Source organism: Tachyglossus aculeatus, chromosome X5 (genome assembly GCF_015852505.1).
Source record: "Tachyglossus aculeatus isolate mTacAcu1 chromosome X5, mTacAcu1.pri, whole genome shotgun sequence".
NCBI lineage: Eukaryota > Metazoa > Chordata > Mammalia > Monotremata > Tachyglossidae > Tachyglossus > Tachyglossus aculeatus.
The window spans coordinates 7450408-7463774 of record NC_052097.1 but is presented as its reverse complement, the minus strand read 5'-3'; the positions used below and the strand labels follow the sequence as shown (position 1 = coordinate 7463774).

Below are 13367 nucleotides of genomic sequence, written 5' to 3'. Positions count from 1 at the left end.
CAAGGGCTTAGTACAGTGCTCTGCATACAGTAAGCGCTCAATAAATACGATTGATTGATTGATTGATAGGGTACGGGCCTGGGAGTCAGAAGGTTTGTTGCCATTTGTCTGCTGCATAGGGATCCGCCAAGCTAGCTCTCTTCCACCCTCAAGGCCCTACTGAGAGCTCACCTCCTCCAGGAGGCCTTCCCAGACTGAACCCCTTCCTTCCTCTCCCCCTCGTCCCCCTCTCCATCCCCCCATCTTACCTCCTTCTCTTCCCCACAGCACCTGTATATATGTATATAAGTTTTTACATATTTATTACTCTATTTATTTATTTATTTATTTTACTTGTACATATCTATTCTATTTATTTTATTTTGTTAGTGTGTTTGGTTTTGTTCTCTGTCTCCCCCTCTTAGACTGTGAGCCCACTGTTGGGTAGGGACTGTCTCTATATGTTGCCAACTTGGACTTCCCAAGCGCTTAGTACAGTGCTCTGCACACAGTAAGCGCTCAATAAATACGATTGATTGATAGGGCACGGGCCTGGGAGTCACAAGTTTTGCTGCCATTTGTCTGCTGCATAGGGTTAGGGCACGGGCCTGGGAGTCACAAGCTTTGCTGCCATTTGTCTGCTGCATAGGGATCCGCCAAGCTAGCTCTCTTTCTCCCTTCAAGGCCCTGCTGAGAGCTCACTTCCTCCAGGTGGCCTTCCCAGACTGAGCCCCTTCATTCCTCTCCCTCTCGTCCCCCTCTCCATCCCCCCATCTTACCTCCTTCTCTTCCCCACAGCACCTGTATATATGTATATATGTTTGTACATATTTATTACTCTATTTATTTATTTATTTAACTTGTACATATCTATTCTATTTATTTTATTTTGTTAGTAAGTTTGGTTTTGTTCTCTGTTTCCCCCTTTTAGACTGTGAGCCCACTGTTGGGTAGGGACTCTCTCTATATGCTGCCAACATGGACTTCCCAAGCACTTAGTACAGTACTCTGCACACAGTAAGCATTTAAGAAATATGATTGATTGATTGATTGATTGATAGGGCACGGGCCTGGGAGTCACGAGCTTTGCTGCCATTTGTCTGCTGCATAGGGTTAGGGCACGGGCCTGGGAGTCACAAGCTTTGCTGCCATTTGTCTGCTGCATAGGGATCCGCCAAGGCGTAGCTCCCTTCCTCCCTTCAAGGCCCTACTGAGAGCTCACCTCTTCTAGGAGGCCTTCCCAGACTGAGCCCCTTCCTTCCTCTCCCCCTCGTCCCCATCTCTATCCCCCCATCTTACCTCCTTCTCTTCCCCACAGCACCTGTATATATGTATATATTTTTGTACATATTACTCCATTTATTTATTTATTTATTTATTTATTTATTTATTTATTTATTTATTTATTTATTTTACTTGTACATATCTATTCTATTTATTTTATTTTGTTAGTATGTTTGGTTTTGTTCTCTGCCTCTCCCTTTTAGACTGTGAGCCCACTGTTGGGTAGGGACTGTCTGTATATGCTGCCAACTTTTACTTCCCAAGCGCTTAGTACAGTGCTCTGCACACAGTAAGCGCTTAATAAATACGATTGATTGATTGATTGATAGGGTACTGGCCTGGGAGTCAGAAGGTTTGCTGCCATTTGTCTGCTGCATAGGGTTAGGGCACGGGCCTGGGAGTCACGAGCTTTGCTGCCATTTGTCTGCTGCATAGGGATCCGCCAAGCTAGCTCTCTTCCTCCCTTCAAGGCCCTACTGAGAGCCTACCTCCTCCAGGAGGCTTTCCCAGACTGAGCCCCTTCCTTCTACTCCCCCTCATCCCCATCTCCATCCCCCCATCTTACCTTCTTCTCTTCCCCACAGCACCTGTATATATGTATATATGTTTGTACATATTTATTACTCTATTTATTTATTTATTTATTTTACTTGTACATATCTTTTCTATTTATTTAATTTTGTTAGTATGTTTGGTTTTGTTCTCTGCCTCTCCCTTTTAGACTGTGAGCCCACTGTTGGGTAGGGACTGTCTCTATATGCTGCCGACTTGTAGTTCCCAAGCGCTTAGTACAGTGCTCTGCACATAGTAAGCGCTCAATAAATACGATTGATTGATTGATAGGGCACGGGCCTAGTAGTCACAAGGTTTGCTGCCATTTGTCTGCTGCATAGGGTTAGGGTACGGGCCTGGGAGTCAGAAGGTTTGCTGCCATTTGTCTGCTGCATAGGGACCCGCCAAGCTAGCTCTCTTCCTCCCTTCAAGGCCCTACTGAGAGCTCGCCTCCTCCAGGAGGCCTTCCCAGACTGAGCCCCTTCCTTGCTCTCTGCCTCGTCCCCCTCTCCATCCCCCCATCTTACCTCCTTCTCTTCCCCACAGCACCTGTATATATGTATATATGTTTGGACATATTTATTACTCTACTTATTTATTTATTTATTTATGTTACTTGTACATATCTATTCTATTTATTTTATTTTGTTAGTATGTTTGGTTTTGTTCTCTGTCTCCCCCTTTTAGACTGTGAGCCCACTGTTGGGTAGGGACCGTCTCTATATGTTGCCAACTTGTACTTCCCAAGCGCTTAGTACAGTGCTCTGCACACAGTAAGCGCTCAATAAATACGATTGATTGATTGATTGATTGATAGGGCACGGGCCTGGGAGTCACAAGGTTTGCTGCCATTTGTCTGCTGCATAGGGATCCGCCAAGCTAGCTCTCTTCCTCCCTTCAAGGCCCTACTGAGAGCTCACCTCCTCCAGGAGGCCTTCCCAGACTGAGCCCGTTCCTTCCTCTCCCCCTCGTCCCCCCTCCATCCCCCCATCTTACCTCCTTCTCTTCCCCACAGCACCTGTATATATGTATATATGTTTGTACGTATTTATTACTCTATTTATTTATTTATTTATTTTACTTGTACATATCTATTCTATTTTATTTTGTTATTATGTTTGGTTTTTTTCTCTGTCTCCCCCTTTTAGACTGTGAGCCCACTGTTGGGTAGGGACTGTCTCTATATGTTGCCAATTTGTACTTCCCAAGCGCTTAGTACAGTGCTCTGCACATAGTAAGCGCTCAATAAATACGATTGATGATGATGATGATGATGTTCCCTGCCCACAACAAACTTACAATCTGTTTATTTAGAAACGGGAATTTTCTTACTATTAATCATAAAGTCTTTGCAGCTTTCCAGTACATATACGCAAGAATGTATTTCCGTGAAATAACTTCTTTATTAAAAAGACACTTTCAATGAAAAGGAGTGGGTTTTGTGTACCTATCTTAGCTTGTCATCTGTAGAGTAAATCACCCCCGAGCACAGCAAAACAATGAAGAAGGATTTGAGACTATTTTGACTGTGCATCAATGGTTAACTTCTCTCTCTTTTAGTATTTCCGCTTTTTTTTCTTGCTGTTCTTCAAACCTCTGTGAGTCTTAGGGTTGCTAATCGTGGATAGAAGCAATAAACAGGCCAGTTCTCTTGTTTGGCTTAAAAAAAATTCAAACTGTGCTTCAAGTCTTAATCTTGGCTTCTTTCGACATATACCATCTTTGATAATCAGGAAAGAATCTATAAAACATAAAGCTTTGAACAAAAACCTTATTTAACTTTTCTGTTAAGACCTGGGCTAGTACACATTGAATACTGAAACTGAAAGGCGTATGCTCCAAGATAATGAAGGCAAATACAGAATAATAATAATAATGGCATTAGTTAAGCGCTTACTATGTGCGAAGCACTGTTCTAAGCGCTGGGGGGATACAAGGTGATCAGGTCATCCCATGTGGGGCTCACAGTCTTAATCCCTATTTTACAGATGAGGTACCTGAGGCTCAGAGAAGTTAAGTGACTTGCCCAAAGTCACACAGCTGACAAGTGGTGGAACCGGGATTAGAACCCATGACCTCTGACTCCTAAGCCTGTGCTCTCTCCACAGAGCCCTGCTGCTTCTCTTAAGCACCCACTATGGCCGTATTTACTCAAATAATGTATTAGTCAATGAAATTTTGGCGCCTACACTTCGTAGAGCTAACAGTGCGCCATGTTAGGTCAATTTAGATGTATCTAGGCTCATGTGGAAATAATATTACAAGTAGTAAGTCTGCAGTTTCACTGGCCATGAGACCTGTTGACACTGGGTGGACTCACAGATGGGCTAAAAGCAAAGCAAAAGTTGGTAACTCCCATAAAATGTCTCTTGGAACCCAAATTTGGACTAACTAGTTATCTGGCTCAGATTCACTGGCGTATGCTCAACCCATTACTTTGCTTGTGCAGACCTGGCCTATTGGAGGTATGCTACTTACATGTAAATTCATTCATTTATTCATTCAATCGTGTTTATTGAGCGCTTGTGTGCAAAGCACTGTACTAAGTGCTTGGGAAGTACATATCTGCAACATATAGAGACGGCCCCTACCCAACAACGGGCTCACAGTCTAGAAGGGGGGAAACAGACCAAAAAAACCCAAAACAAGTGGATGGGTGTCAATACCATCAGAATAAATAGAATTATAGCTATATACATATCATTAATAAAATATGGTAAATATGTACAAATAAAATATAGTAATAACTATGTGCAAGTACATACAAGTGCTGTGGGGAGGGGAAGGGGGTAGGGCAGAGGGAGGTGGGGGGGCGATGGGGAGGGGAGGAGGAGGAGGAGGAGGGGAAAAAATGGGGGGGCTCAGTAAATGAGGGTGTCCAGCTGTTACCTGTGAAACTTCAGACTTGTGAATAATAGCATTATTTCTAGATTTTCCTGAGCCCTGTGAATTTGCCAGACTGAAATGTAGATTTGTAAAATTTTTATGCCCTATATGTGCGAACAGTGGTTTAAGGGTCCAAAATTCTGGAATCAAGTCTTGACTCCTTCAGCAGTGAATTGTGTTACCAAGAAAATACATTCAACCTCCCCAATATCAGGCTTCTCTATAAAACTGAGTATGTACTAAATTTTTAGTGAGAACAAAAGTGTTTTGCTTGGATAGCACTTTGAGATAATTAGGCATATTTTGGGATTGTAAGAAAAAAGTGCTATTGTGGGGTTTTTTATTACTACAAAATTGTATTAAAGCGCCATAAAACCACTATAAATGTTTAAACAATTTACTTTTTGCAAAAGTCATTTTTACATAGTACAAATTAAATAAATAATTTATTTAGTAGTAGTAGTAGTAGTAGTAGTAGTAGTAGTAGTAGTAGTAGTAGTAGTAATTAAATAAATACTGTTGATTTTCTTGGCCAAGATGGTACTTTTAAGAAATGCCTGTTAAAACTCTCAATCTGAATATATTTAGATAACAAAAAGACACAGTAAATTGAAGTCCTGAAGTACTCTTAAGTCCCATGACTAACTCATGGATTGTGGCATTACTAGCAGTTTTTATTTAACTTTTGTCTATTTTATTCACTATCTGTATACGAGTTCAGCAAAAATGTCAGCTTTCCAGTTAGATTGCAAAGAAAATTCTGATTTTCTGAAAAAAAAATAGTGTAGTTTGTGTGAAAATTAGCAATCAGAAATAAAAAGTTTAAACATTTTTCATGTAATAACAATGATAATAATTGTGGTATGTGTCAAGCACTTACAAGCAAATCGGGTTGGACACAGTCCCTGTCCCACATGGGGCTCAAAGTCTCAATCCCTGTGTAAGAGATGAGGAAACTGAGACATGGAGAAATGAGGTGACTGGCCCAAGGTCACATAGCTGACAAGTGGCAAAACTGGGATTAGAACCCATGACCTTCAGACTCCCAAGCCCACACTCCTTCCACTGCACCACGATGCTTCTCCAAGTGGAATTCCGTTTTTATCCCACACAACTGTTCAGTTTAGATGGACCACCTATCACAATCACATGGCTCTGATTTAGTATCAAATTTTTTGGGAGACTCAGCAGGCAGAAAGAGCCAAGTCTGGGTTGGGGAGATTTGGAATAATAGCTCACGGCCTCATATTGAAGGAATTTGATAGACACTTGCCCTAGGTAGGCAGGAAGGGGAGGGTGGGATTGACATGATTCAGTTTAAATCATGGGCATCTCCTTGCTCCCTACTGTCCGGCAGAGTGACAGCTCTTTGGAGTCCCACTCCCCATCGGTGGGGGCGGGAAAATGTTGGCAGTGCCTGCACAGTGTTGAAAGGGAGATTTAAATGTGGAATTTACACTGTTAAACAACCTCCCGGACCCTGCACCATCAGCCCCGGATGCAAACTGATAGAAGAAAAGCGTTCCTCCTGGGGAAATAGGTAACATTTCAGAAGTTCCCAGTTGCGATCATCGAGTTTAATTAAGTCAATCTGTAATGATTAGTGAGCGTTTACTTTGTGCAGAGCAAACAAAAAAATGATTTTAAACAGGTCTAATAGCTGTATTGGTGCCTCAGTCTAATTAATGATATTGAGTTCAGGGGTCAATTATATGATTGATCACAAAATATACCATAAATCATAAATAATTGAGTCACCCATCCTGAGTGGAATCACTGTGGCAAGGATATTCCTAAATCCTCTGGCTTTTGCTTTCACCCCTTCTACTTGTGTCCTACTCATCCAAACAATATAGAAATGTTCTAGCTCTTGACATGCTAAATGTATTGAGAAAATCAGTATAGAAAAGTCACATGTTCATCTCTTTAATTAGCTGCTCATTCTTTTAAAATCCAAACAAAAACAACTCCTCGGACCTAATCTATTAGTAACAGTTCAAGCAAAAGAAGATTTTTGTTTCTGGGTTTACTTTTCCTAGGCAACTGCGGGTCTGCAAACCTGGCCTGAATCAGGAGTCAGTCCTATTTACTGAGCATTTACTGTGAACAGAGCACTGTATTAAGCACTTGGGAGTACACTACAACAATAAACAGACACATTCCCTGCCCACAACGAGTTCTTGAAGTGCATACAGTTCACCAGCAATGAAGCAATGCTCACGGCTGCACAGCTACACTGCGCCAGACATATGAGGAAAATAGATGACACCGAGATACCTGACTCTATTGGGAACTTAAAGGGGCTGGTTGGCGCAAGCCCAGGTGGAAAAAAAAGATTTATGGTATTTGTTAAGCACTTACTTTGTGCCAGGCACTGTTCTAAGCACTGGGGTAGATCCAAGCTAATCAGGTTGGACATAGCCCCTCTCCCATATGGGGCTCAGTCTTCATCCCTGTTTTACAGGTGAAGTACTGGAGGCACAGAGAAGTAAAGTGACTTGCCCAGGGTCACACAGGAGACAAGTGGCAGAGCTGGGATTAGAACCCAGGTCCTCTATCCACTAGACCACACTGCTTCTCATCATTTTCACATGATGAAGTACAGTCTCAAGCACTGTGACATAACAGTGAACTGTTGGGAGAGCAACACTACAGACTGGCTAGTCTCACAGGTAGATTTTGGGAAGGGTTTGGGGGTGAAAACACCATCCCTCAACAGACCCCAATTGGTCACCTGTGGGTACTGGGGGGGCCAGGTGTAACTTTGCCTCCAACTGTCCTCTTGCAGTGGCAGTGAAATGCCCCTTGTAGAGCCCCTAGAATCAAATCTTGAGATAAAACCCCTTTGAAAGTAATGGGGCCTGTTACGGGGTCTCAGCAGGATAAAGCTTTTGAGATCCTTCTAGGTTCCAGCTCTAGGTTCTACCACATAACCAGTTCAGATTGGCCCTCGGAGAGGAAGTCATCAAACTCTCCTGTGGGCAATTGCCTCCAATCCGTTACTGGGTTTATTCCCTCCACTTCTGGGAATCACTTCTAAATAATTTTTATAAATAAAATGTAAATGAAACTTCCGGATGAATCGAAGCCCACTGGTCTGAATCGGTCAACACTGGGCAAAAAAAGGGCCTGGGTTGATTCAGCAGTAGAACTGTAGACCTTCAAAGGACAAGGGGTTGTGGCACCCTGTCCTCTGAGTCAGTCCTGCACCAGTCCTGCACTACACTGTGCCAAAATGTCAGAATTGTGCCTAAGGCGATGTTGTCCATGAGTGGTCACTTAAAAGGCTAAAACATTTCTCATAAGAGCAGGATGCTAGTCCCCAAATCCTAGCCAAATTCCACATGAATAATCACATTATTCGTTCAATTACAATCTCTCCCAAATTCAGTGGATTAGATTAGCCTTCTCCAGTTCAACCCTGAAGCCACTCCATTTGCCTGTGCTATTTAACAGCTGTCATACTCTGCTCCATAAGAATCCAAACACCAGGGATGAAGGAAGGAATGGCGAAGCCCCTGCCATTAGCAAAGCGGGATAGCATGAGAGATGCTATCCAAATGTATGTTCCCTACTGCTTTCTCTTTCTTTTCTACATTAAGATGGCAAAATTGGATTTGCTCCCCAATTTTGTAGTCCAAGAGTTCACAAATGAAATTGTACATTTAAGCAAACAGTACAAATTAAAATGATCGTCTATATACTGGGTATACCGGTTTGCAGGCAATGCTAGTGCAGTGATAGAAACTGCCCCAGAGTTCTGCAATTGCCACAACCTAGTTTCTAGGAGTAGAATTTTAAGGGTGGTCAGCCATATATAAGAAGGATTTAGTGTTTAAAGAATCAAATCCAAATCCATAGAAAGTGAATTCATTGGTATAAACAGAAAACTGAGCAAAGACGAAAAGGAACCGAGGCTGACGATACTCTGAAGGGATCAGAGTTAAGCAAAACTGATGCCCCCTTTAATTTCCCATGATCAGCCTAACCCTTAGTGGAGGTTGACTTGCCATCGATCAATGCAGGACTAGATGCTGGCAGTTCATTTTAGGGATTACACGCATTACCTATAATAATAATGATGGTATTTATTAAGTGCTTACTATGTGCAAAGCACTGTTCTAAGTGCTGGGGAGGTGATGAGGTGATCAGGTTGTCCCCCGGGGGGCTCACAGTTTTAATCCCCATTTTACAGATGAGGGAACTGAGGCCCAGAGAAGTGAAGTGACTTGCCCGAAATCACACAGCTGACAGTTGGTGGAGCCGGGATTAGAACCCATGACCTCTGACTCCAAAGCCCGTGCTCTTTCCACTGAGCCACGCTGCTTCTCTGTAAGAAACTGTAAACCAACCTGCCCTACTTGCAATGGGTTTCGGTACGTTGCCAACTTGTACTTCCCAAGCGCTTAGTACAGTGCTCTGCACACTGTAAGCGCTCAATAAATACGATTGATTGATTCGGTATGTCCCTACAAGCCTGACGGTTTTAGGGGTCTCCTCCCCCTTCCCCTCCCCACAGCACTTGTATATATTTGTACATATTTATTACTCTATTTTATTTGTAGATATTTATTACCCTATTAATGATGTGTATATAGCTATAATTCTACTTATTCTGATGGTATTGACACCTGTGTACCTGTTTTGTTGTCTGTCTCCCCCTTCTAGACTGTAAGCCATCATCATCATCAATCGTATTTACTGAGCGCTTACTATGTGCAGAGCACTGTACTAAGCGCTTGGGAAGTACAAATTGGCAACATATAGAGACAGTCCCTACCCAACAGTGGGCTCACAGTCTAAAAGGGGGAGACAGAGAACAACACCAAACATACTAACAAAATAAAATAAATAGAATAGATATGTATAAATAAATAAATAAATAAAGAGTAATAAATATGTACAAACATATATACATATATACAGGTGCTGTGGGGAAGGGAAGGAGGTAAGATGGGGGATGGAGAGGGGGACGAGGGGGAGAGGAAGGAAGGGGCTCAGTCTGGGAAGGCCTCCTGGAGGAGGTGAGCTCTCAGCCAGTTGTTGGGTAGGGACCGTCTCTATATGTTGCCTATTTGTACTTCCAAAGCACTTCGTACAGTGCTCTGCACACAGTAAGCGCTCAATAAATACGACTGAATGAATGGAAATCCGGGCGGCTTCGCCGCCGCCTAAGGCTGGTTGACCTGGGCGCTGGGCGGGCGGGAGGCTGTAGGGGAGGATTGGGGCCACCAGGGGGCGCTGCGGCCCCGGCCTCTCCGCTCCAAGGCAATCTCAGTTCGCACGCCCCAAAATCCCAGAGGGAAAGGGAGGGCCTTCCCGGGCCCCTTTCTCCTCCTGGAACCGGGGCAAATGCAAGAAATGACCCGAAAAATGACGAAAAGTTGTTTTTCCAGCCCCTCCTCCCCCTCAAGCATCTCCGGCTGCTTCTAGGAGGTAGACAGCACCTTGCCCTGTATATATATTCAGCACCTGTATATATGTTTGTACATATTTATTACTCTATTTATTTATTTTACTTGTACATATCTATTCTATTTATTTTATTTTGTTAGTATGTTTGGTTTGGTTCTCCGTCTCCCCCTTTTAGCCTGTGAGCCCACTGTTGGGTAGGGACTGTCTCTATATGTTGCCAACTTGGACTTCCCAAGCGCTTAGTACAGTGCTCTGCACACAGTAAGCGCTCAATAAATACGATTGACTGATTGCCCCCGAAAGTAGATAAAGAAGCTGGTCTCAAAATAGACGCCAAGGCCCTCTGCCCCTTTCCCCCGGGGAAGTGCCATTCACACATCCAATCGTATTTATTGAGCGCTCACTGTGTGCAGAGCAAGGGATGCGTTCCCAATGGGAGGCGGAGGGGTACGGGGGGCAGGTTTTTGGGTGCTTCTGGGGGTGCCCGGACGGGACTGTTGTGGGTGTGCGCTTGTGGAGTTGTGGGTTGTTCTCCGGGGATGAGGATGTGGGCTTGGCTTTCCCCTGATCCAGGATGGATGGGTGGGGGTCTCGGGGAGGGGCAGAGTGGGTTTCTGGGGGCCTGTGTCTGAGCCAGGAGTCCTGCCCTGACGCCTGGCTATCCCTCTTGTCCGGACCTCGCGTAACTCCAGAGATCCAGAGATTCATGGCTTAGTACAGTGCTATGCACATAGTAAGCGCTTAATAAATGCCATTATAATTAATTTAAAAAAATCCTACAGTGCTCTACACCGCGTTGGCGCTCAATAAACACCACTGATTGATTGCAGAGGGAAGAGCGGGGTGGGGACGGAGTATCTGGGTGGGTGGGTTGGTCTGGCATGGGGGCTTTCGCTCCGGAGGGCCCTCGGTGACCCCAGCAAGGCTCCCCGGTGGACAGGGCCCTAGACTGTGAGCCCGCTGTTGGGTAGGGACTGTCTCTATGTGTTGCCGACTTGTACTTCCCAAGCGCTTAGTCCAGTGCTCTGCACACAGTAAGCGCTCAATAAATACGATCGATGGACTGATTGGCCGTCCGGTCCTGCGGGCACAGGAGGGGCTGGGCGAGGGCAGAGGAGAACATCCCCCCCAACCTGGGTGGCAGCAGGGGCCCCTCGCAACCTCTCTGCCCTCGGGTCCGCTTGCAGGCGTGGCCCCGGAGGGCGGCGTGGAGGAGGGGAGGCCCACCTCGGTACTCACATGCTGGTGGCCGGAGGGAAAGGGGGCGGATAGTAGTCGTACGGGTGCGGGCGGTGGGTCTTCACAGCTCGGCCCCGGTGCCCCGCCGGCTCCAGCCCCCCGTTCACGCCCCTCCATCCCCGCCGCGGACGTTGCTGCTGCTCCTCCTCGTCCTCCTCCTCTTCTTCTTCCTCCTCTTCCTCCTGCGTGGGGAAGGTCACCCTGCCCTGCTCCTTTGACTTGGTGACCTTGGTGGACATGGCCGCGGGCTGGGCCGGACTCCTGGGTCCCTCCCGGGCGGCCGGGGAGGAGGGGCGGGGAGCCAGGGACGCCAACGTCCGAAGGGGGAGCAGATCCAAAGCCGGGCCTTGAAGCGCTTAGTACAGTGCTCTGCACACAGTAAGCGCTCAATAAATACGATTGATTGACTGAGCCGCCGCCTGCACCGCTCCCACCGCACCATGCAACACGCCCCCGCTCCGGCCTCGCCTCCACGCTGCTGCTGCAACCCCTGCTGATGCTGCTGCACCTGCTCCAGCTGCTGCAACCCTTACAACTGCTGCTTTACAACCCCTGCTCCAGCTGCTGCAACCCCTGCAACTGCTCCAGTTGCTGCTGCAACCGCTGCAACTGCTCCAGTTGCTGCTGCAACCGCTGCATCAGCAGTTGCTGCAACCCCTGCAGCTGCTCCAGGCAGCTCCGGCCGAGCTGGGCACCAAAGATGAAGTGAGGAGCTGCTGCCCTGCAAGCGCTGGAGCAGCAGCAGCAGCTCCTCTGTCCCCTTCCCCTCTCTTTCAGCATCACTTGTTTAGGACAGCATCACTACTCAGAGAAAAGGGGAGGGAGACAGGGAGGGAGGGAGAAAGAGAACGAGGGCAGGAGAGCCGTCCTTCATCAAAGCAGAAAGTGTGCCGGGTTGGTGAGAGAACGAGGGAGAGTCGCTCGGGAAACTCGAAGGCTCCACCTTCACCCTCTTCCTGGTTGTGGAGAAGGAGGAAACCCTAAAAATGGAAAGAGACGTGTTTCCCCTGCTAACGAGGAATTAATTTGCTTTAGTGCTCAACAGTTAGAACAGTGCTCAATAAGGGGACTGACTACATGTGAGCCCGTTGTTGGGTAGGGATTGTCTCTGTTTGTTGCTGAATTGTACCTTCCAAGCGCTTGGTGCAGCGCTCTGTACACAGTACTTAGAACAGTGCTTAGCGCTTGGCACATAGTAAGCGCTTAACAAATGCCATCAATCATCATCATTTCCAGTGTGAGCCACACCTGGGACAACCTGATTACCTTGTCTCTACCCCAGCGCTTAGAACAGCAATTGGCACACAGTAAGCACTTAAATACCGTTATTATTATTGTTGTTGTTGCTATTATTGTTGGCTCGATCTCTAAACTTCATTTAAAGTGGTATTCCCGCCACTTAAGCGTAGATCTTGCATAGGTTCAAGGGTCTTCGGTACAGAGTGCCTAGGCACAATTCACCGGGTTGCGATATACTGCGGAGCGCCATTCGATATTTGCTTTATCGATGAATGATTAAAGCGCTCGAAGAGAGTAACATAATTTTCTTAGGTACCTTTCAGCACGGGGAATCTAAGGACTCTAAAACATGTTAACTACTAGCACTAAATTTCGAGCCATCCCCTTCCCGGCTACTTGAAAGAGCCCTCAGTGTTTTTCTTTAAGAACTGTCAAGGAGCTTCACCAAATGTCGCTGTCGTGTTAAAACGGGAGAAATTTACGTTCGCTTCATAAGTATCTGATTGCCCCCTGATGAGGAGAGCAAACCCTACTCGTTAAAGTGGTACCCCCCAAAAGCGGCCGTTTCTGTACAGTGCTCTTTAAATTCGGGTTCTGTAAATAGCGGAGTTGATACTCCGAGAAACTCCTGGGGACGGTTCTGCAGGTATCCTGGGCTCGCTTCCTAACCCTGCTCAGCCTTTCAGTCGCATAATGAGGGCCAGAGAAAATCCGAAGGAGCCACTCGGGAAAATTTTAGGAAGTTCGTGAGTTGCTAACAAGTGGCTTCCAGA

At 45.9% G+C, this 13367-nt stretch overlaps 1 protein-coding gene across 1 annotated transcript in view; it reads right to left on the bottom strand.

The window, feature by feature from the left end:
- Positions 1–11704, bottom strand: part of TRPC3 (transient receptor potential cation channel subfamily C member 3) — a 58552-nt gene extending 46848 nt beyond the window's left edge. The window contains exon 1 of the mRNA XM_038769360.1: positions 11356–11704. Within this exon, the coding sequence (XP_038625288.1) occupies positions 11356–11594 (239 nt within the window). The 5' untranslated portion in view covers positions 11595–11704. The remainder of the gene's footprint in view (positions 1–11355) is intronic.
- Between the last annotated feature and the right edge of the window lie 1663 nt (positions 11705–13367).